Source organism: Talpa occidentalis, unplaced genomic scaffold, assembly GCF_014898055.3.
Source record: "Talpa occidentalis isolate TD23 unplaced genomic scaffold, MPIMG_talOcc4v2.1 talOcc4.10, whole genome shotgun sequence".
Taxonomy (NCBI): domain Eukaryota; kingdom Metazoa; phylum Chordata; class Mammalia; order Eulipotyphla; family Talpidae; genus Talpa; species Talpa occidentalis.
In genome coordinates, this window is record NW_023600993.1 from 103,880,161 (window position 1) to 103,904,397 (window position 24,237).

The window sequence follows — 24,237 nt, forward strand, 5'->3', positions numbered from 1 at the left end:
GTAGAAAACAGCGATCTTAAAGGGCCTCATTCATTTCCTGTTCGCATTTTAACAAACTGAACTTGAATCCCCAAGCTAAACTACCAACCTCCTTCAAAGTGCTGTCCTTTGAATCTGTTTCTGGCAAGGGACAGAGAACCCAAGGTCAAACCAAAGAACCGTTTGGAAATTCCATTTGAAGCCTCTGTTGAATGGAACCAGTGGGGTTCCAGAGACCCCCAGAGTGAGGCTCTGGGGGCATGAGATGCCTCCACATGGCCATCTTTCCCAATCTTTGCTCCTATGACTGGTGATTTAAGAAAATCTTATATAATTAAATTTATATAAAGTGTATAAACAGGCAAGAATAAACTATGCTGTTAGAAGAGAGGACACAGTTCCCTCTGGGTGAAGGTGGGAGGGGGTTCCAGGAGCTGGTCACGTTCTGTTTCTTGATCTGGGCACTCACTGCCCAGATGTGACCATTTTGCAAAAATACCAGAGTCTATTCTGCGCTCGCTACACTTCAACAACCAGGTGAGTTAACATGAAGGGTTAACTCCACAGGCTTCTGCATCTCTGGTCCACTCAGTAAGTATCGTCACGGCTCCTCTCTTTGTAAGAGGTGCAGTCAACTTAATGCAGCTCTTTGGGGGAAAAGACATGATGCCTTGATCAGCTTTAGGACATCTTGGTTTTAGAAACATTGATGAACAAAGAACTGGGCTAAGATGCCTGAGGCACTCAGCTGTCAAACCCTTCTGTGGATTCCACCCACCAGGCTGTGGGGCGAGCCGGGCTGTGAACTCACCTGCTCCGAGCCCATGCTGCCTGCCGGAGAAGTGGCCCAGGATCACGTCTAAGAAGAGCTGGGCCTCCGAACTCAACTACACTCCGTGGCTGTGTAGCCTGGGCCAGCTACTCATCAGTTTTCCAGCCAGTTGGAAAAACTGTAATGTCCATGATGAAAATTACATGTCCACAAATTTGGATAAAGAGGGTAAAGGGAGCCTGACACAGAGAAAGCCCTTGACAAGTGTTAGTTACTAAGACACTTGTTCCGATGGCCAACGTAGCAATAACCCCCAGCTCCCAAGCCCAAGTCTCAAAGGGTGGGAGGCTGACTTGTCATGTAGCATGATCTACCTTCCAGACCCAATGCACTGATGAGTGAACAGATGATTGTAGGAATTTAAGAGCGCTCCTCAAGAGTTTTAGTTGGGGGGAGTAGTTCAACCATGTTACCAAGAACCCAAGTTTCTCTGTCTTTTTGCTCTGCCATGGTCTGTACATTGACTTCAGTGAGGTTGTTGCCTCATGATCACAAGATGGTTGCCATGGCTCCAAACATCACATCTTCACAGAACCACATGATGCAAGGCAGGAAATGGGGGGAGAGGACAGAGTTCTGTTTGCTCAGCTTTCGCTCTTTAAGAAAAAAATATATTTCTCAGAACTACCTTCCACTCTGTTCTCCCTCCAGCAGATGACACCTTGGGTCTCACTAGTAAGAACATGCTGTGGCCATTCCAGCAAACCAGAGAAGCTAGGAAAGCAAGACACTGTTGTGCAAGATCATTACAATTACAGGTTGCTGTGGGTGGCCATCATTCTCAGACAGAGTACAGATGAAGCCAGCCAGGCCCGGAGATAAGAGGGAAGCTGCTCATTGGCAGAGATGAGGGGTGGGTAGAGAATAATCCCTGACTTCTCTGAAAACCTCCCAGTTGCTGGTGTGTCTTTTCCTAAGGTCTGAGAATACACTGATTTCCTTTTTTCCCCCTTTGGGTACTTAAGCTAATTTGAATAGATTTCTGTCACCTGCAAACAAAATATTCAGAACAATATTTTGTTCACATCAAACATACACTGCCCAGAACAACCTCTGAAGATACCTTCTACCTCCTCTTCCCTGACCTTCTCTACCAACCAGTGGGCTTCTGGAAACAAGTAGAAGTCACCGAAGTGCCAGATCCAGCGTCCTGGAGTTCTTGCAGGTTCTCGGGGGGCAGGTCTGTCCTCCCCCATGGCCAGCCACCCTGGGCTAACAATGCCGCAGCTTCTTAAAATGCCTCAGGTATCTTGATCTGTTCATTCTCGAACCGGAAGGAAACAAGAGCCACCTGCCACACAAGCAGAGCACAGACCAAGCCCCACCCAGGCCTCTGCTTCCTCACAAGGGACAGCGATTCTGACCTTCTGGTTCATTCCCAAGGGCTTCTGTCCCCTGTCTAAGGAGCTCAGGAAGGTTCCATTGATCAATTAAAATTTGTTTTCAGCAAACAATTGGCTAGAGTCCCAAACAGCCTTCAAAGTTGAGGCTAGTGGTGTACTGACATCCACCCTTAGTTTAAAGGGAATCTGACATCTTTCTGTGGGAGCAGAGCCTTCGATTAAACACGTGTCGACACGCAGCCAACCTCCCACCTGCATGGCTGGTGGCACGCTCTCATTTGGAGACTTTGAAAGCCAGCTTCAGGGACTCTGTGTGCGCAGATCGTGCAGGCAAATCACAGGGGCAAGTCACTTAAGTCAATTCAACTCCATATCACAGAGAGAACAGTAACAAAAAGGAAAAGGAAACAATTTAAATCATTTGAATGTGGCTACCCAACAATCACTGCCAATACTCTTCCTCCCTCTGCTTCCCACCATGTGGGCCGGAGGTCAGCAGTATAACTTCCCTCCTTCCTTGCAGGAAGACCAGGCCTTCGGAACACAGTTGGTGGGACTTCAGGAGAAATCTTTTAGGGAACTTTTAGAAAACCAAGAGATAGACAAGCAAGGCGTTCTCTTTGGACCCTTCCCCTTTCTCCTGCCTTAACATGAGATTATATGAGGATGTGAGGTCTGGGGCAGTGGCAGCCATCCTGTAACCATGAGGTAACAGGAATGAGGAATTTGAGGATAGTGGAGGAAAGATGGATATTTCAAAGCTACCTGGATGATGTCACTGAGCTGCTTCCCCAGCTTGGAATCACCTCCCTGAAGACGTGCTGTTATGGGAAATAATGGCAAGTTTTTAGTGCTAAAGCCACCCTCAGGCAGGTCTTAGAACAAGTCCTAATTGAGACGTCACTCCTCTCCAGAGACAGGGAAAAGGCTTCAGGAGGGACATTTCTCATAGTGTCTTCTGAGGGCAGCGCTGCTGCTGTTTAGAGATACGATAATAGCCCCAAGCTTAAGCCTGGCCCAAAGCACCAGACCCCTGTCCCCAAATCTGGGCAAGGGACTTGTCACCCCCCAGCCTCACGTGTGAAAATAAAGGTGGGCATTTTGTTGTTTGATGCTATGGGTAGGTCCTCACTTAAAATGGAGACGTGTCAGTTGTCTATCAAAAAATGAGGGGAATGCCCCCTACTAAAGCTGACTTCAACTGAGGTTAGAAGGAAAAAAAAAAAAAAAAAAAAAAAACAGCATCAGTTAACTGTGAAATTTTGTTTATTTGTTTGCTTACTTATTCTTTAAGGGTAGACCAGCCCATCAAGTGGTCTAACCCTGGGGGCTGCCAGGGGAAGTTGTGCCCTAAGCTGGCAGGTACAGGGAGAGCTGGTCTGGCGTTTGCTGCGCCTTCGAACTGCATCAGTAAGCACAGATTGTGATCAGCAAGAGGCGACTTTCTAGTATAACAGGATTCACGGTGAGCACCCCGCTTCCTGGTTAGCGCAGTCACAGAGAGGAGCTTCCTGGCTCTCCATAGGGTGTCACAGGACACCCCACCCCCAGGACACCTAGTATAGCGTTCCCAGAACAAGCAGCTCATCCAGGCCCTGGACCCATGGGGCATTCGGCCCCAGGGGCGTCCCGTTCTGTCCTGGCCAGCGACACCCCCGTCAGCTGACACCACCCACACGCGCTGCCCTGCACAGGCCCTCCTGCCTTGGCTCTGGGGTCCCTCCTGGGCACCGATACGAAGGAAGCAGTGTAGACCCGGGTCTCGTCACCTGACCAGGGCATGAGCTAACAGTAGCAGAGTGGGGTGCGGGCTCACATGGTCCCACCCCAGGGGCAGCAAGGTCTTAGCCACCCAAGAGACGTTTTAGGGGAATTTTTTTAAACCAGGACATGGGGAGAGGGTGCTGGGGCCCAGCCAGCGCAGGAAGCCCTGGGCAGCCTGTTCCTCGGCCTTGGCCTCGGCAGGGACTCAAAATGCACGCCCTGCACTGAAGACACTGAGAGGCCACCGGAGAAGAAATCTGTTCGAATGCGGAGTTTATGTAAACCGGGAGGCAGGGGGTGCAGGTGATGCTCAGGGGCGTTTGCTGTCTTTCCCAGGTCTAGTGCCCAGACAGCTTTAAGGCACTGACCAGCAGGCTTCCGGCCGGGACAGGTGGGCAACGCGTGTCCCAGGCCCCGGAGGGCCGGAGGACCCAGCTCCGCGGGCCATGCCCGGTGCAGGCTGCTGGTCCAGGCCGCTGCGCGGGTCCAGGGAAGCCCCCGGCGTGGGCATCTGAATGGCGCTGATTGTTTCTAATGGAAGAGTCTTCATTAGAGTCGACATGGCCGTTTGAAAAAGTATAAAATTACTCTCGTGCTGCAAGTGCAGACAGCGGCAGTGGGCTAAAGCGGCGTCCCCCTTCTGGGCAGCTGTGGGATGTGGACATCGGGCCACCCTGCTCACCGCGTACCCCACTAGCCTACCTGCTGAAAGAGGGGAACAAGAGGGGGACTGGTTTGCCCCATGAGGGCAGTTGCGGGAGGGAAACAAGGAGCAGGCTCAGCTCGCAACGTGTGTTTAATACTCTTTCAGTGGCACCAGGCAGAAGGTGCTGTAAAAATATTTTGGTTCCCGGGGGGGATGCCACCCCTTGGAGAGCTGACCTCCACTTTCCTCGCCAGCCCGCTGCAGCGGGGCAGAGCTGTGTTCCCAGGAGAGGCTCGTGTCTTGATTGCAATCTGTGCTCCTTTCAGCTGGAAAATAATCCATCAGTCTAGAAACGCTGCTTTCCCCTCACTGCCCTGGGCTGATGGGCTTGAAGTAAAAACTCTCAAATCAATTTCCAAGTTTGAGGAAAGTTATCCTAAATCAGTGGTTCCCAAGGAGGTGGGGGTTACCCCCCAGAGGACATTTGGCAACATCTGGAAACATTTTTGGTCCTCACCACTTGGGGGAGGCGCACTCCTGGCAACTAGTGGGTGGAAACTGGGGGGGGGGGGCTGCTCAACACCCCTGAGTGCCCAGGATGACCCCCAAGTGCCCAAGATGACCCCACAGTGCCCAGGACGACCCCCAAGTGCCCAGGATGACCCCCAAGTGCCCAGGATGACCACATAGTGCCCAGGATTCATTTACCATGGAGAACAGTCAACTTAAAAGTGTCCATAGTGCCAAGGTGTCTGAACCACAGGAGACCCAGAGATCTCTGGACTCCCTCGCTCACTCCTGCTCACACACACCAGCACATTGAGATGAGGAGGTACTCAGGCTGAGGAGGTATAAAGCAAGGAGCTTCATTTATTGTTTCCTCCTAAAGGAAATGACCAACCAGTGCCTCCACCCTATAAACATTTACTAGCCCTGGAAGGTTCTGAGGGCCCCCTGCCATTTTTAAGGGCTTCTCTCTCAACCAATGTGAGGTCAAGTCAGTCAGAAAATGGAATCTGAGAAGGGGCATTTTACAGAGTTCAGGACCAAGAGGAAAACTGGATGACCTACAACTACCCCCCGCCCCCCCAAGGAAAGTCGGCTCTCCCCAGAGCATCTGTGAATGGCGTCTTTAAAGGGCCCGGCCTGGCTGAGTCCCTGGGGGCGTTGGTGGGGCTGTAGATTGCTGAGGTATTGACCTTGGGGACGTGCAGGCCGGACACCCCCAGAACCCAGGCTTCAGACATTGTGGTACCTCAAAGAGACATCTCAGGGCCAAGCGACCGCCCAAGACGTTTGTGTGTCTAGAAGGAGGGCTTTCTGCTTCCCTGGGGCCTGGAGAAAGACTTGTTCACGGAGAAGAATGCGGAGTAAAGGTAACGAGCAGGTATACACAACTAGGAACAGTAACAAGAATGAATAGTGTGGTTGATTCCCTTTAAAAAAAAAAAAAACACTTTATTTTAGAATAACTTTAGATTTACAGAAAAGTTGTGACGAGACCAGCGTCCCAGTGTAGCCGTCACCCCACCTCCCCCGGCGCTGACCTTCTCCACCACGGAGGGCCCCCGTCAACATGAAGACACTAGGCTGGTGTGTTAGTAGATTCCCCACTATTAAAAAGGAAAGGACCCCTTCGAGGGCACGGCGAGTGTCCCCAGCCCCTCGCCTCCCAGCGGCAGCTGGTGTGACCTGCGGTCACTTTTCCAAGGTATCTCTAGCCATGAAGGAACCCACAAGCCACACACAGGTTTACTCGGAGGCCCTGTGTGTTTTGATGACAGTGACAAATGCTTACACTCCAAACATCCTTCTGCATTTTGCTTTCTCCCCCTTGACGTTCTGTTTTGACTCTACACTACTACATAAAAAAGAAGACCATGCATTTGATCTCTCTGTTGCATTCCCTCCCTGTTTATTATCAACTTATTTCTCCAACCCCCTGCTCAGGGACATTTAGACTGCTGGTGATTTATGCTGTTCCAGACAATATGCAATGTTTATTCTGGTGCACATGGCAAAGGCCATTTCCACGATCTTTCCTATGCAGTGTGTCTCAAGACATTGCTATGAAGGTCCCAATCCCAAGTTGCTTCTAAAATTCCCCATCATGGGAGTGGGGTGCGCGTAGGAGCCCAGCTCATGGGCACTCAACCCTTTAAGCCCTAGAGGCAGAAAAGAGGAGAGTTACAGGCATCCTGGATAACAAAGGGGGGGTGCTGCTGCTTGCCTTTATCTCATAGAGGGCCTGTACACAGAACTACATCCAGGTGAAAGGCTCACTTCTATTTGGCTGGTCTCAATGTCACTCTCCTTAGACCCACTGCTTACCCCATTTTCATCCTCCCAGGGGCCCAGGGAGAGAGTAGATGCCTTTATATTTAGCATGAACTGGGTTCAAATGCCAACCCCACGGCATCCTAGCTATGCGAGTTCGGGTCCCTGGTCTTCCCTCTCCCTAAAATGGGCGTGATACTGGTCACTTGCAGATTACTAAAGAGTGAGCTAGGAGCCCAATGAAGAAGGTGATTGTAAATCCACTGCTGCTACAGAAAGATCTCAACCCTCCAATTCATGACTGTGATTTATTTCAGCCATGTGACTAGTGCGTCTGAGGCTCAAGAAGAAAAAGCAGCTTCCACCCAGGACAAGGATTCCTGACAAGGCAACACCCTGCAGAGCCAGACAAATGCCGCTCTTCAGCTAGGCCCAGAGTCCAGCTCCCTGATTCTCTGGGAAGTGAACTGGACTAAAGCTGAAGCTCATTTTTGCTGAAAGACAAATGCTGAAGATGCAAATCATTTGACAAGTGGGAATGGAGAGAAATGGTTATTCTTGTTGAACCATGTGACGATCTCAGTGATTCGGAAGCTTCTAGAAACGCTATTCTCCAAAGGGTGTGCACATACTTGGGGGAGGCAGGAGAGATCCACTGGGATGTGTGTGTGGGGGTGGGTGCAGATACTACAATTATACTCAAGTAAATTTTAAGAACTATGGGGCAAAAGAGAAGATGGAAATTTACTAGCTAAACTTTAACAAAAATCTCTGTATAATTGGTGGATGAGATTGAAAAATAAGGATCTTGTTTCTGTAATGTAGCCAAGAATTCACTGTTCCATTTCCATCTCTTTATCTGGTAGGACAGCCTACAAGAGAGTGGTATCCAGTAGTCTACTTCCCAGCTCTTCCCAAGCTTGGAGTAGAATTGCACTTTCCTGCCCACCTTGGCTCAGGTTGGACCATGTGACCAGCTCTGACCAATGAAATGTGAGAAGTACTGTGTCATTTCCAGGTGGAAATTGTAAAAGCTCGTGCACAATTCGCAGTGTCTTTCTCTCCCATGCAACAGTTGGTGACATATGAGAGGGTGACAGCTCCAGCAACCTGGGTGTCTGAGCGCCCTCCCACCCTGCTGATACGCAGGTCCTCCTACCAGTTAGCAATGGAGCAATAACTGGATAGGGGAGAGCACCAAACCTTCGCTTATCCTGTCTAGACAAAGGACTGAAGTAATCAAAACTCAGCCAGACCTTAGGCTCACAAGTCACAAACTGCTGAACTGTGACATAGAAGATGCCAGAACATTCCAGCACATTGACCATATCCATGATAGTGAACTTGAATGTGTCCTATTTATTAAAATTACAAACTTCCATTAATAATGATCCATTGGTTTTAAAATCTGTATCCATTCACATTGGAATTGTGCACTGTTTTTCTCTGGAGCCTCAGGCTTAAACTTCTATTTTTTGTCTATGTTTTATAAAGTGCAAACTTTAGTTAAATGATGGTAGTTATAAGATTTGTTTCTGTGTAGGCTGTGTCCTCAAAAACCTACTAGTGGGGATGCAAGATCACTTAGGAAGAGACTGTCTTTGAACATGTTCAGCTCTCACAGGTGCACAGGCAGCCAACACCTGGCACAATGGATGGCAAAAAGGGCTGCGAGCAGAGAAAAAAAGTCAAGAAAAAGTCCTTTATCAAAGTCATTGAAAGCACCAAGGAGTGCCTGCCTGTGTGTGCCGGGCGAGCTGTGGGCTGATGAGTGCGGACCCAGGAAAGCATCATTCTGGGCCAACCGTCACGCTAAGTGCTTAGATTTTTTTTTTTTTTTTTGTAAGCTACATGAAAGCAGAGAAGGACTAACATTACAAGACCGGACAGGTCTGCCTCCACCGCTTAAAACCCTGAAGTCGTCGATTTTGGAAACAGTGCAAGTTTTTATTCACAGCCAATTTTAATTAAGCCAGACAACAAAAGATTGAAATTTGAAAGCTACTCTGGGGAGATAAAGATGGGAAAGAATAACGCGTGACCTCAAAGGCGCAGCGAAACTTGATCCTCGCTAAGTCCGGTTTTTCCAACAGTATAGAAAGAGCCGGAGGGAATTTAGGAGAAGCCTGAGTGACAAAGCCCACCCCGGTCTCTGGACCCTGGAGATGACTCCATCATCCTCTGGGGTCCAGAAGCTTGGAAAGGCACAGGGTCCCCTCAGGGCTGTCTTGTGGCCTGACCCCAGCTGGGAGCAAGTCCGTCTGGCACCTGCCCCAGTGCGAGGGGGAAGCGGGGAGTGCTCTGTTAATGACCGCTTTGGGCTGTCACTCCCACGGAGGAAGAGACAATTTGTACTTTGACCATCTTCCAGAAAAGGGTGGGAAGAAATACTTGTGATGTTTTTGAAATTAAAACTTTTTATTTGGGAATCATTTTTGAACCAGAGAAAAATTGCAAAGACAGCACAGAGGTCCAGTCCACCACTCACTCAAGTCTGTTTCCCTGCGAACAAAGCTTTCAGATAGCCACAGGTGCTGGAAGTGAGAGCAGAAGTCAGGACTGTGCTGTCTTTATCCTCAGATCAATGGGGTATGCTCGTGCAAATTTCCTTCTCTCTGAAAGTGGAGAGAAGCGGCTATCCCGAGGGCCATCTCCTTGACCGTCTTTAAAATATCATGGTGGCCGCGACTCGTGTTTTGAGATGAACCACGCCAAAGCTGGCACTCACGCACCAGGGTGAACGTGGACCTGGCCACCAAAGTGAAAACAAGGGCCGCCACTGATTGTGCACCTCGGGCATGTGACGCTACACACGCGTGGTGTAACTCCATCTTCGTGAGAATCGGTGGAAGGAGGGTCATGAGCCAGCTGTGTAAAGTGAGGAAATACACTCAGAGATGTCAACGAACGAGCTCAAGGACACACAGCGAACAGGCGACCATAGTGCAAAAAGACGCGTGGGTTTAAGCTGTGTCTAAAGAGCATCGCGGAGGATGCCGATCGCCTCTCCTTGGCCAAGTCACACCCTCCGTTGTCACTGAGAACTTCCGTTACACAGCACTGAAGCCCCCCCAGCCCCCACCCCATATATCACCCAGAATTAGCTGCAAAGTGTCAGGAAATTTGGCCAGGCAGCCCCAAGCATCAGCGAGGGCTGGAAGCCTTCACTGTGAAGCCCTTTATAGAAAGCCGCAGTTGGCAGCCCCGGCTCCTGCATGGGAACAAATTAACATTGGCATTCCAAACACAGGAAAGGAAGGAAATTGGAAACACAGTTTATACTTGGCCAGCCCTTTGAAATACTGTACCAGGCTACCGACATCAATTAATGAAAAGCAGGGTTGTGCTGAGAGGCTCTGGTTTGGAAATGCATTAACACACGTTAAACATGTTTGTACAGGAACCGGATTATAAGCACCCTGGCTCCAAAACAATAAAGCAATTACCCTAAAACTGGTGCGCTCGGAGTTGTCATTAATTCAATCCACTCCACGCGGATCAGCAAAGGCTTTGCACAGCTCCCAACAATGCCTTCCGACATGAAGGCTGAAAGCGCGGCGCTGCACATGCTACTCAGAGTTTCACAGAAGTGTCAAACTCCATGCACCCCTAATGCCCCCCAATCATAAACACTCACGCTGGAGCGGGGGGGGGGCCCACAGTGGCGGCCCTGCCATTTCACGTCGGGGTTCGAGCAATTTTTCGCTGGGGAGGAAAGTTAACTACGAAATAGCTGTTCCATATTAGGAAATACCAAGTCACATTTTTGTCAAATATTATTTGTCAGATGCCGTTGGCTGCACAACCCAGAGCTCAAGGGCAGCTCAACACACAGCTAAACCCCCAGCTTCCCATAACAGTTGAGGTCAGACCTGGGAGGTGGCCGTGAAAGAGCCCCGTCCTCCATAATCTGTTTCAGGAACTGCCAAGGGAAGCATCTGATGCTCTGAGATAAAGCTCTGGGCCGTAAGCTGCCCAGCACAAAGGACTTGGTGCCCAGAGAACAGACCCCAAACAGCCAAAAGGCAAGAGCCCCCAACAATTCTCTAACAATGCTTAAGAGAAAACGTGTGTGTGTTGGGGGGAGGAATCTCAGCATTTCTGACTGGCAGTGAAAGACCCCACCGGTTTCTCGGGGACCAGCCTCCCCGGCACTGGCCCCCAGACACGCACCTGCGGCCACATGCAGGGTCTGAGCAACCAGGGTCCCGAGCCGTCGTCCTCAGCTCCGCATCGCTCTGGGATCCACGGGGTCGGAGCGACGTGGGCGTGTAAAGCCAAATGTGTTATCATTTTCCCTACACATTAGCAGCGTCTATGTAAATATTGGGATTTCTTCACCCCATGAAGGCGAGAGGAGGCAAAACGGCCCCAGCGCATTTGATTTAAACTAATTAAAAGCAGAGGGTCGTGCAATTCAATATATTGATTTTACCAGTGGGACTTAAATCTTCTATAATAAGTGTACACAGCTGCAGTCTCTCCCACCGCCGCGTTGCACAGGCTAATCCTCGCATTCCTCCTGACAATAACATGACAGGTCCCACACATCCCTGGCCGTGCCCTAACCCGAGGCCGCCGCCAGGGCACTCCCAGGCGAAGCGCAGCGGTGGCCTGCCCCCCAAAGCGAGGTCTGAGGGGTGATCGGAGAACGTCCACATGGCCGGTCAGCCATCTGCTGCAGGGCTGTCCATGCCAAATGCTCCACCGGTTAAGTGGACGGGCAGGCCGGGGAAGGGTGGGGACGGACGGGGAGTTGTGAGTCCTGCAATGGGCCAAATATGACCTTACCCGGTGGGGGGGAGATATGAACGCGATAGGGGTGATCCATCAGCTTAGATGGGGCTCTCCTTGGGATGAAGTCATCACTTGTCTCCCAGTCCACAGACATGTGATATTTGCTCACATCACAGGCACGCCGGTGGCCAGGGCTCACCCACCAGCTGTGCACGCCAGCGGAACCTCCCAGCAGAACCTGCACCTCAGGAGCGGTTCCTTCTCCCCGAGCAGTCACAGACTGGCCCCCGAGTTGCCCTGAGCCGGGTTTCCCTCTGGGCCGCCTCCCTCCCTCCTCCAGTGCACCGGCCACTCGGCCGCTAGACGGCCACCCGGGTCAAGCACCAAACCCGCCTCGCTGGCATGCAGGGCCCGGCCTTAACCTGCCTTGATTCCAGCAGGCAAATACATGGAGGATCCAAAAAGTTCAAATCGGGGTCACATAGATCCTTGGGAAGGGGGGAGATCTTTGATTTATCTAAGCAGGAAAAAGCATTTTAAAAGAAGTGATTTTGAAAGGGTTACTGAAAACACAGCTGTGGGTGCACTCCTAGAGCGAGGGCGCTGCTCGGCAGGGAGAGGGAAGGGAAGCCTCTGTGACATCTATATTAACCTCTGGCTGCTCACCAGCGAGGGCCGGCGCGCGCGCTGGAATGTGGAACAGCCCCTTCCAAATTTTAACACAAGCCAGGTTCCAGCTGCAAATGCCTGCCCCTGCTCCCTTCGAAGCACTCCCTGAAGGAAATTTTTAAACTGTAACAGAATCTTTTTCTAATACTCTACAGTGGTAGGGCCTGTTCTGAAGGGGCAAAGGAGAGAACTTAATGCCAAACACTTGTCAACAAAAAGAATAGCCAGATGGTAGAAAGCAGCAGAACTGCGCGCCTCCTCCCTGTGCTTCAGCTGCATTAACAAAAGCCACTTCTATTCACCCAGGCGAGTAGTGATAGGGGTCCAGCTCGCTCTCTTTTTCCAAATTTCGTTTTGAAGATTAAACAAATTGGGCTCCGTGACAACCGGGGCCAGAGAGAAACACGGATCGCACAGCCCTAATGCCAAGTGGCTTCTTTAGACCATTCCCGACGGAGCTGCTGGATTTCTCCAAAGAGTGGCAGGGGGCTCGCTCCGGATTCGGCCTGCAGAATCCACGTTGCCTGGGGACCACTGAAGAGAGGGTAGCCTGTTTTGAATTCCGAAATTAAGTCTACACACAGAGGAGTCAGGGGCTTGCTAAGCCAAACCAGTTTACAAATCTCGCCATTGAAATTAAGGGGCCTCGGCCGGGAAGATGGAAGGCCAGGCCCGCAGCCGAGCCAGCCTGACACACGCCGCGCCGCACAGCCTCGCCGCGCTCACAAGGTGCAGTCTGCAGTCCTCATTCCCAGGACCTGGTTTTGTCGTAAATTCTCCGCTAGTTCTCTCTCTATGTGAGATCCCGCTTAGCCTGGCAAAAAGCTTGAATTCCAAAAACGACTTATAGGAACAAAAAACAGTTTGGCTGCAGACAGGAGGAAGGATAAAAGCACCAGGTCTGCAAAAGCCTTCAGAATTCAGGCAGAGGGCCCCCAAGCACTGCAGGACAGCCGAGGTATGCAGAGGCGGGAGGAGGCGGGTGGAGGGAGGAGGGGGCACTGGGGAAAGTCAGTCTCCCTTCAAGGTCTCCATCAATGGCCTCCCCAACCACCCCCCCACCCCAGGCGCCCACGTGATAACAAGGAATAGCTTGAGACAAACGACATCGCCTTGCTCTTAGGTTAAGAGTGAGGCTAAACGCACCTTTAGAAAACTTTGTGTATCACAGATCAATATGATCAGCAACCCAAGGAAAAAACCTGCTTTCTCAGAAACTCAGCTTCCAGACAAATGTCCTCCATGTGCCCCTCCAAGGGAGAAATTCTGGAGCCACGACAGAACAGAGGGGACAGGCGGAGGGATCCTCCTGTGTGGCTGCTGAACAGAAATGAAAGGCCTGCCTTGTAGCATCTGCAGGAAGAGTCTTTCCCAAACTGGAGTGCAGGTCTTCACCAAGTAATTACCTCGACTTTTAGGGACAGAGAAAGAAAACAAGGTCAGTGAACTTTGTTAAAAGTCATTCCACCATCCAATTTGGAGTGATGTCCCAGAAAGCAAGACCTGAGAGAGTCAGGGCGGCCCCACAAAGCCCAAAGCCAGCCCCACCGATAAAGAGGCTCAGACAAGCCGGTCTTTGTCCTTTCAAGATGAAAGCAATGGGCTAACGGGGTTGAAAGGTGTGCGCAGAGCCTGAGGAGCAAAACCACCCAGCTGTGGCTGACCCACACAAGTCCTAGCCTGCTCTCACCAAGGGGGGGGGGCAAAGAGCCCTGCCCCCAACCTTCCCAGAGGCTCCCACTCTCCGACTGGGTCCTGCTCTCTGGGGTGGGGGGCTGGCTGTGCTGCTGGCCCTCGGCAGCAAGCTGCTGTTTGCACTGGGCTTGTGGAGCCTTCCACAGAAGCCAGGGCCTGCAAATGCCTTTTAATGACCCCAGCCAGGCTCTGAAGGCCATCCCTGGGACCTGCTGCATTTCTGGAGTCATGGGTACCCAGCAGAATGGAAGCTGCCATAAACCCCCAGACAGAAAAAGAACTCTGGGTAAGCCCAGGATTCTCCGGGAGGGCTGCAGACGTCTGCTTTATTTATATGTATGTATTTGGAATTTTTCTGTGGATTTTGGTACCTGTCATAAATACACATTGTAAAAACAAACAACAACAACAAAAGTCACCCAGACAAAAGGGCAGACCAGGCGGAATCAGGCCCAGTTCCCCCTCCCCAAGCCCCAGCCCCAGCCCAGCCCCGCCGGCCAGCAAGACCCACCGGCCGCCAGCTCCGGGGTCACCCCCTGCGGGAACGGTGAAGTACAAGCACATCTGTAACCCCGCTGAACTACACCTTGTTTTTCCACCTCATACATCTTGGAAATTGTTCTAAATCAGGACAGATGGGCTCGCGTCCTTCTAACAGGCTGCTTAGCATAATTCAAACTTTCTTGAAGTTATTTTGGCATCTCAACTCCCCACCCCTTGCTCGCCGAAACTCGTTTCACTGTTTGATTTTGGCGATGGCTGAGGACAGACAATGGCGTCCGGGGACTCCCAGGGACCTTATCTGGAGCGGGAAGCCTTGGGGCCGCCCGGCTTCCCGCGCGCCTCCCCTGCGCGCCCCAGGTGCCCGGCGGGGGGCTCCGTATCATTATTTCCATGTTGACCCAGCACCGTGGGCGTGAGCTTGCTGTCTTGACCGCCTCGGGCTTTTCGCAGCAAGTTACACATGCAGCAGGAAAGGGCTCGGGAAACAGCGCTATCCGGCCGTGTTATCTCGGAAGCCAAATATTTGATCATCAGCCCTGCAGCGCGCGGCCGGGGGTGAGTTTGAGCAAGTCTGGGGACTCCGCCTGCACCGAGGCGACCCGGCCGCGGCCCCAGCCTCCAGCCTCGGGGCCAAGTCGGCCTCGCTGGGGAGCCGGGTCCCCCCGACGCCCCCGGCGGCGCCGGCCCAGAGATCCCGCGCCGCCCAATCCCCCAAAGCCGTGGTTTGCGCTCCACACGTGATAAACGCTGAAAATGGATTCTGCCCTCCCGGGACCTATCATTAAATATTTAAAATAGAAAGCTCGCAATGGCAGCGTCTCTCTCCCAGCTCGGGTTGGGACAGCCGAGCGCGAGGGGCGCCTGGCGGCCGGGCGAGGGGCCCCGCGCTCCGGGTGGTGCGCCGTGCGCTCCGGAGGGCGCCGCGCGCGGGGGCAGGTAGGGCTCGCCAGGGAGGGGCAGGGGGCGCGACGCCCGCGGTGCCAAGTCCAGGCAGGGCCGAGAGGGGTCCGGAAAGGGCGGGAAGGCGGCCTCGCCGAGCGGGGCCCTTTAAATCCAGGTAGCGCGGGCCGCGCCGGCCCCGGGCCGCTCACATGACTGCGCCCCGCGCTTTGAACTGTGCCGCGGCTGGCCCGGCGCCTCCAGCCCCAGAGGCGCGGCCGCCGACTCTCCCCGGAGCGGGGTTTGGACCGGTCCTTCCTCCCCCCGTATTCCCACAGGCCAGGGGAGTCCGGCTCCAGCGCGCACGGCTTGGGGTCCCCTGGGGCCAGAGGTGGGCGACGCGGCCGGGCGCTGCGGCTTTGCCAAAGGTCGGGGGCGGGAAGATGAGCGGACTGGATGCGAGGACCGGCCCCTGGGGTCCCAGAGCACCCCCAGCCCGAGGCGCGCCCCCTCCCTCCCACGCTCACTCACCGAGGTTGACGAAGCTCATGACCATGTCGGCGTCGGTGAGGAAGTGGCTATCCTGCAGGCTGGCCAGAGGGGGGCCCTGGGTACTGAAGACGGCCTTGTAGGGGTAGGAGAAGCCCGGGCCGTCGGGCCCGCCGCCCTCCTCCACCGCCATGGCATTGTACAGGTCCAGCATGAACATGGGCGCCGAGTTGTGCTTGCCCTGGAGGTGGGGGCGCGGGCGGTGGGGCAAGCCCAAGATGGAGAGGATCTCGCGCTGCATCTCCCGCCGCTCCTGGCTGCGGAGGCGCCGGTGGATGAAGCTCGAGTGCACCTCGTTGTCCAGGCTGAAGTCGGCCAGGGCGGAGCGCAGCAGGAACAGGGGCGCCCAGAGCGCCACGAAGCTGCGGGGCGCCGGAGCGCGCAGCGAGCGCACGTGCATCGCGCCGGCTCTACCACCGGCTCTACGCGCCACCCGGGGTCCGGCACCCGGGGCCCGGGACCCGCGCCGCCCCAGGGGGCAGAGGGGGCCGGCAGCCGTCCCCGCCGCGCGGTCACTTGCTGCAGACCGGCCCCGCCGCGCCCGCGCCGGACATGGCCCCTCCCCGGCCGGCCGCGCTCTGCCCGGACCCCCGCCCCGAGCCGGCACTGCCCGCGGGCCCAGCGCACGCCCGGGCGCACCGAGGGGTTCGGAAGCCCGCTCCGGCCGGCGAACGAGCGAGCGAGGAGGCGGGCGCGGGTGGGAGGAGCAGCCAGCAGACCCGGGGCCGGCGGAGCGGGGGCCGCGCGGGGCCAGGCGGGCGGCGCGCTCCCTCCCGCGGGCCGCGGGCGCTCGGGCGGCGGGCGGCGCGCACCCACCCGCTGCGGATCGCCGGACGCCGGGGCCGCCGCGCTGTCCCGGCCGGAGCGCCCCTGATCGCCGCGGAGGCCGCCTCGGAGCCCCAGGGCGGCGAGCGCTGGGCCTGGGAGGAGGGAGGAGCGGGAGGAGCGGGAGGAGGACGGGCTTGCAGGGCCCTCCCGCGCCCGCGGCCTCCCACCTGCCCGCGCCCCGCCCTCCCGCGCGGCGCCCAATGGGTTCATTCATTCCTGCCCCGAGCTCGCTCGGCAAATATTGACGCAGTGTCCGCGGGTGTCCACGCCGGCCGCTCCGCGGGATGCGCAGGAGGACCCCCAGCCCCGGCCGGCCCCGCCGCACCTTCCGAGCCCCGCGGCGGTGCAGGAGGCTGGGGGGCGCGCGGGCGCGGAGCCAGAGGCGGCTTCTGCCAGGAGGGGACCCCAGCCCCGCCGGGCCCCTGCTCTGCCCACCTTCACCCCAGCCCAGAGGACCTGGCGCAGCCCGGAGCGGGTCTTTGCACTTGCTGCTCTCTACTCCGCCTTTCCTCCCTCTCTTGACACCCTCCTCCCCAAACCCCAGGCGGGACGCCCTCCACTCAGGGGCCACGTCCTCCCGGGCGCCCCAGCAGCTCAGTCTGTCCCACCCTCGACCACTCACACGTGTTAAAATTGCTTTAACTCGTTCACAGTCCGGGGTTTCTGTGGAGTTGTTCGTGTCTTCTTTATTGTCCTGTTCCCCAGTGAAACAGAAGCCCTGGGCGCCAGGGAGCTCCAAACCCTCCCACTTCTTCCTTCGCTGAACCCCCATTTATTTGCAACCACTCCTTACCCAGACACCAGAAGCCCTGCCCCTCTGCTACCCACACCCTCCCACCAGGCAGTGCCCGAGGACAGAGACCAGGTCACCCACAGGGTCTGTGCCCGAGACCTTGGCCAGCGGGCGGAGGTTCTGGGCATCTGCCTCCCTCTGCGCCTCCTTCACCCCACAACAACCCCGAGCCTCGTGCCAGGACCTCAGCTGGTCCTGGGCACACGCACACACAACTCAGAACCTGTTGTGGGGCCTTCGGTGAACTGCTGCTCTTCAGAGCCTTGGTTTCTCCACCTGTGAAAATGGGAGCAAAGGAACACTCCCCCTTGGCTGGCCGGGCGCTCGCTGCGGGTCAAGTCCAGCCTCGTCTCCTCCCGCAGGCCCGCCCCAAGGACACAGCCTGTCACCAGGGCTCCTGCACTGGGCTAGCGGCGTGGCCCCCCGGGAAGTTTGGGAAGAAGAGTGCAGGACTGAGTTTGGGGACTGGGTTTGGGGTTCCCTTTCTGGGGGGGCTGGCTAAGCCTCAGTTGGGGGTAGGAGAAAGCTCCAAGGGCTGATCAAGAGGAGCCTGGTCTTCTAGAGTTTTCTGGAGCAGAGCTGGTCCTGCCATGTGGCCCTGGGAGGGCTTTGGGACAAGATGGCAGGTTCAGGGGTCACATGGGTGGAGGCCGGAGGGGCTGGAGCCAGGCAGGAGAGAGAGAATGACAAAGAGCCGTCACAGCAGCTGGCTTCGGGACAGGCTCAGGCTGCCCTGGAACAGAACCTGGGCGCGGGCCGCCCACCGTTGGTCAAAGCTCCACAAGCCCCTTCACTACCAACTCCCTCCTTCAAGAAAGGTATGCCGAGCGCTCCCTGGGTGTCCAGCAGGGTGGGCGTCACAGGAGCCCAGGGTCCCGTGCTCAGGAAGGCCCAGCTCCGCTGTACTGCAGCCCTTCATGATCTGTGAGCAGGGGCCCCCACTTTCATTTTGCACTGAGCCCGGCAAATCGAGTGGCCAAGTACAGGCTGGGCTGGAGGACAGCGCGGTGATGCGTCCACGCGGCAGCCTCGGCAGGACGCTGGCTTCCTGGCCAGGGAGACCCAGCAGGAAACTTAAATAAGGTTGGGGGGGTGGGAGGGGAGACTGTGCTTGTACAGGGTTTCCCTGGGGAGCCCTAAGCAACCCCTTCCCAGCTCCCATGGCTCAGCTCACTGCCCTTTCACTAGGGGAACCCTCTGTGCCTCCCACCAGAGCCTGGTACATGGGAGGGGGCCGGGGTGCTCAGCCAGCAGCCAGGACTCCAGAGCGTGGACCTGAGGGGCTGAGTGCGCAGGCGCCAAGCAGAGGTGCCCCCACCCCTCCCGCCCCTCCCTCCCACACTTTCCCTGGGACATCTTTTCTCCTGCCAGGTGAAGCTACATCCCAGACCAGGGAGAGAGAAGTTTCTCTCGCCACAGTCCCCCATTTAACCTTCTTTCCCAAGACCCATGTCGAGAGAAGAGCAGGCTCCTATTCTCCCTGTTCCTGTCCCCAAAGGAGTCCCCAGTAAGGCACCAGGCTCTGAGTGAGTGAGTGAGTGAGTGAGTGAGTGAGTGAGTGAATGCCAACATACAGCCAAGAACCATCCAGCTGACAGCACAGCAGGTGCTGGTCTGAGAGCTGAGGCTGCCAGCAAAAGTTTCAAGATTGTTTAGGGAAAGCCTTCAAACACCCCAATTTTGTCACCTGCCATTGTGCACCTGGCCTTCCGTCCTCTCATTGTCCCCCAGCTCCCCCCAACACATGCCATCCAGGACCCGGGAACCTCCCGGGATGACCTCATGTCCCCAGCAGCCAGCTCCCCACCCACACACCCCCAGCTCCCCAGGCCCAGCACCCAGCGCTGACTTGCAGGGCGTAACCCGATCTGCCCCTACGCCCCACACCTGGGCCTGCTTCCCTGGAAGAGAGACAGCCTGGAGATGTGAGGGGTGTTATTGTGTCTGGCCAGCCCAGCGTCCGCACCCCTCGCTCCTGGCCTCGCAGGCCTGGCTAAGGAGTTCTCATTTCATACATCATCAGTCACATCTTGCCGAGGCAATTTTGACCAAGTCAGCATATGTCTCGAAGGCAATAAAAGGCGAAAAGAATTCTGCTGACGCGCACATTCAGCGGGAGCGGGACCTCATCCCCATGGCAGAGCCCCCTCGCATCTGCCGGGGGACGCGCGGCCTGCCTGGGGCCCGGCACCCGGAGGAGCCCGGGGCTGCTCCCTCGGTCTGCCGCCTGACCAGAGCCTGTCCACCCCAGCCTGGGACCCAGCTCCGGCAGCCCGTGCGCAGAGGTCTCCCTGCGGACCCAGCAGTTTCCGCGCACCTGCAATGAAAGGCTTTTCACGCGACTCTTCTGCAGCCCTGGAGGCCCAGTCTCGTGCTTACACACTCCGGGGGTTTTAAACAGTAGAGTGAGCCAGTAAGTAGTGTCTATCAGTCCTGAGGACACGTGCCAGTCACCACAGCTGCCAATGGAGATCACCCCCCCCCCCACACACACACACACACAGAAAGCCGAGGCCACAGCACAGCAGCCCGTCCCTGCTCTCTCGAACAGCTCAGGGGAAGCTGTGGGTTTGTTTATTATTATCCTGACAATTATTTCTTCCTGGATTGGAGGAAATCTGGTTTGGTTTTGAGCATGTACTATCCCTGGTTCCCCTCCGCCTTCCAAGATGTGAGGCCATCTTGTGTGAACACGCCCATGTGCCTGAGACGTCGCCCCCACCAGCACCTGCTGAGCCCCACCCTGCTTCTGCCACGGAGGGGCCTGTGCCGTCCCCAGACCACATGGAGACAGAGGGTCTGAGAGTGACTTGCTCAAAGCCCCTCTTCCTCTGGGATGGAACCGTAACCCAAAGCCACATCTGTCTACACATCTGTCTGAGAGCCCAGGCTCTTAGCCACCAGGTGGCTCAGTGATGCGGGAGTACCCCTCTTCCCGGTGCTGGATGCTAATGCGGGCCTTCCCATCCTGACCTTGCGCAGGAATCCCTGGGGGCCATCAAGACACAGGCTCCCCTCGCCGGTCCGCGTGGGGCCACCATTCTGCCCTGTTCCCCACTTCCCTGGGGTGGGGGCTGAATCAGCTGCTCTGAGGAGCAAGACCTTAGATTTCCAAAGTTACAACCAACTCCAATTGTTTGAGGCTCCAAATTAAAACTTCAACGGCTGCCAACTACTATATTCCAAGTGCTTTGCAGTGTTCCTTGCAGCCACCTGGCAGATATCCCCACTCTGCAGAGGAGGAAATTGAGGCTCAGACACTTGAGGGAATCCGCCTACAGCCCCAAGGCTGGTAGGAGAGCAATGAACTCAGAACTCTAAAGGCTGTGGGGAGGCAGGACCTGTGTCTGGTAGCAGCAGGAGGGTGGGGGGGCTGCACCCCAGAATGCCCTGTCAGGATCCAGCCACAACAGCTCCTCACTTCCTCTTTTCTGCACTTTGAAAGTCTATAGCCCCTGGCCAGGTGACACAAACACAATGAGGCCAGAGCGTGGTTCCTGGGGAACCCCAAGGAATATTTACTTTCCTCTTAATACACGACAAAGGCCCACGAGCCCTGACAGGAAGGCGGCAGGTGGCGAGGAACCTGCCACAAAACAGTTACGATAGGGAGCGGTGGGGACTAGGGCGAAGCAGCAGCCACATTCTCATGAGGGACCCACCCGGGGTTTGACTGTAATGTTACCAGACGGCTCTGATTTTGAAGAGAAGTTGCACATCTACTCAACGACAACTCCCATTTGTATTTGTTGGCAACGAATTAGATGCGTTTGCCAAGAAGTAGACCCAAGAAAACCCATCTACCAGGCAGATTCGGGAATCCCGTTTGCCCCTGGTGTTATCTACGGCTTGGGTTTGAGGAGGTGGCCCCCCCACCCTTCCCAGCCCCAGAATCACTGGGCTTGGTGCCTTTCTGAGCTGCTCCAGTGTACCCAGTGTTCAAGCAACACGGGGTGAGAGGGTGAACCTCCCACTCAATGTCCCTCCACTTTGGACCCTTACACTCTCCGAAGTCCCCTTCCCATGGACGCTCCTGCTATTTGCTCCTGGAGGCTGATCTAATAAATCCACTGTTTCTTCAAGCATCTCCCTCTTCCTAGCTACATCTGAGCCCTTTCTTAGGTTCCAGGGTACTCCATCTGGGGAAGCAGAGCCTGCCCCCCAAATAGGAGCTGAACAAAGATGCACTGTCCCAGGCTGCCTTGCAGCCAAAGCATTGAAATGTGACCTCGACTCAGCCAATCACAGGCATCTTCCCTGGAAACTTAGAGGGTGTCTGATAAGGAGAGTGATTTGGGGCCGTGTTACCAGCCATCCTGTGTCTCCTTGACCCTCCTGGAGGTTTGACAAGCCCCCCAAGATCCTTTGGTGAACCCCTTTCCTGCACCAGTCAATCCCAGATGGTTCGTGTTGCCCCAGCTCTGAACCCTGCAGGGTCCCGCCTCAGGGATCTGGAAGGGGCCACGGGAATCGTGTTGATGAAAAGTTTACAGGCCTCTTTTCTTCAGCAGCTGAAACTTTTTGGTCAAGGAAGCGTATCACCGATGCCCAACGCAGGAAACAGAAACAGCTCCTTGGTTAAAGAGAGCAGGACAGGGAGCAAGGATGGTCACATTTAGCACATCAGAATATCAGAGGCCCCATTCAGTTTGGATGGACTGTGCTTATACTAAAGATTTACTTCTCGCTTATCTGAAGTTCTAACGAAACTGGATGTCCTGCGTTTTTTCTGGCAACCCAAGCAGAGGCCCAGACCCTGAACTTGCTGTCCTTTCTGTCCCTCCTCTGGGGCTCCGCGCCCCCTACATCACCCTCCTTCTCGCAGGAGACATCTGTCTCCTCAAGGGAGCTGTCCTCTCTTCACTCACAGTCCCTGTGTTTCAGGCCAGCGGACACAGAAGCAGGCCTGGCCTCTCGGGACAGACCGTGTGATCGGCCCCATGAAAGCCTGTGACTCTGCTTTGAGACTTTTGCTGGGATTGCTGGGAAAGAGGGTTTCCCCTGCCCTCCAACTGGGGCAGGAAGGTCAGGGTTGCCACAGCCATCCTGCCTCCCTTCAGAAAGCGTCGGATGAGAGAGGAGTCCCTTACGGACACCGGCAATCTCAGGGAGCCCCTGGAGCCCACTGTGCCTGAAGCGGACCCTCCCAGACACTATAGTTCCAGGAGCCAAAAAAAGATGTTTCATAGATTAAGACACTGTGTACTGACTCTTCAGACCATCACAACCAAGTCCTGCCAGTGTGTGGTTCAGTCCCTTCATCTTGAAGATGGAGATTGAGACACAGAGGAAAACAGTGGGGCCCAGATTTTCAAGGTTAGTCAGCACCAAGCTGAGACTAGAATCTGGGATTTGCCACCACCCCACCTCCCATTTCTTCCTCTTTCTCTTGCCTCCTCACTGGGTTTCTGTTCGGTGTTAAAAAATTATTCTTTTAAGTCACGTTTCATCTTTACTGCCCGCCCCCTGATAAACCCTCGTTCTCAATAGGTTCATCCCGGTTCCTGTAAAAGCCTGGGGAAGATGGACAGACATGAGCTCTTCTTCCACAGGCTGCGGATGGTAGGAGTTGGCATCAGCACACAGCTGAGCCCCTAACTGGTTACCCGGATGCTTCTAAAAGACTGGAATGAGGCGCTGTGTCCCCGCTGCACAGAGGGAGGTGTGGAGGCCCACCTGAGCAAGACCACATGGCCAACGAGGGGCGAAGCAGCAGCCCGACCCTCGCTCTGAGTCCTGGTTTGTCTTGTCAGCCCACAACTTCCTTTTCCACAGCTCACGTGGTGACTGACCCCCTAGTAAGTTGCCAGATGTAGCAAACGAAAAATACAGGACAATCTGAATTTCAAATAAACCACGACTAATTTTTTTAGTATAAGTATGTCCAGTGCAGATTGGGATATTCTTATATTTAAAAATCAACAATTGTTAATCTGAAATTCAAACCGACAGGACATCCTGAACTTTCTATCTGGCAAATCTACACCAAGAGGCTCTTCTGGGGACGGCAAGAAGCGTGTGCTCTGTCCTGGGTTCTGCCTTGAAGTAAAAAGCGCACCTCAGGGCCTTTGCACTTGCTGTTCCATTTGCCTGGAAGCCGTATCTGCCGGTGTCCTGGCTCCCTCCTTCTGCTCCTTCATCTCTGTTCAGCTGGGAGCCTCCTGGCCCCGGGCCTGAAATCACAGAGCTCCCACCCCACCTTCCCTGGTCTCCGCTCCATGTTTCCCCCTCCCCTGTAATGCTCACCACCCCCTGACACGTCACAGTCATGTGTTCATTGATTTAGCCTCTTTCTCCCACCCTGGCATGTGGGTACAGCCTTCATTCTGATGTGCTCACCCCCGGGAAGCCAGAAGATCCTGTCTGCTCAACAGAAATTCACTGAATGAGTGGATTCCCTACCAGCACATCATGGTTTCTGTCTGCAACACCACCGGATGCAGAGTCAGGAGCTGGGATTCTCATGGGCACACTGTCACCTGGGGCTAAGGGACAGTGGGCACGCACCCGAGGGGCTGGCACCTTATCCAGGCCCAGTCACATCCCTGGGGTCAGGTGACGATCGGCCTGGACAGTGGATGCAGATCAGAACAGTCCCTTGTCCCGGCAGCAAGAGCCCTTTTCTCCTTCCAAGGCTCATGGCCCAGACAACTGAGTCCCAATGACACAAACCCTAGACATCAACCTTCCCCTTGTCCACCTGGTGTTCAGTGCGTGTGCAAGCTCCCCGGCTCCCGACATC

The 24,237-nt window shown here is 55.1% G+C and overlaps 1 protein-coding gene across 1 annotated transcript in view; it reads right to left on the bottom strand.

The window, feature by feature from the left end:
* Nucleotides 1-16,411, bottom strand: part of BMP7 (bone morphogenetic protein 7) — a 70,590-nt gene extending 54,179 nt beyond the window's left edge. The window contains exon 1 of the mRNA XM_037500752.2: nucleotides 15,857-16,411. Within this exon, the coding sequence (XP_037356649.1) occupies nucleotides 15,857-16,274 (418 nt within the window). The 5' untranslated portion in view covers nucleotides 16,275-16,411. The remainder of the gene's footprint in view (nucleotides 1-15,856) is intronic.
* Between the last annotated feature and the right edge of the window lie 7,826 nt (nucleotides 16,412-24,237).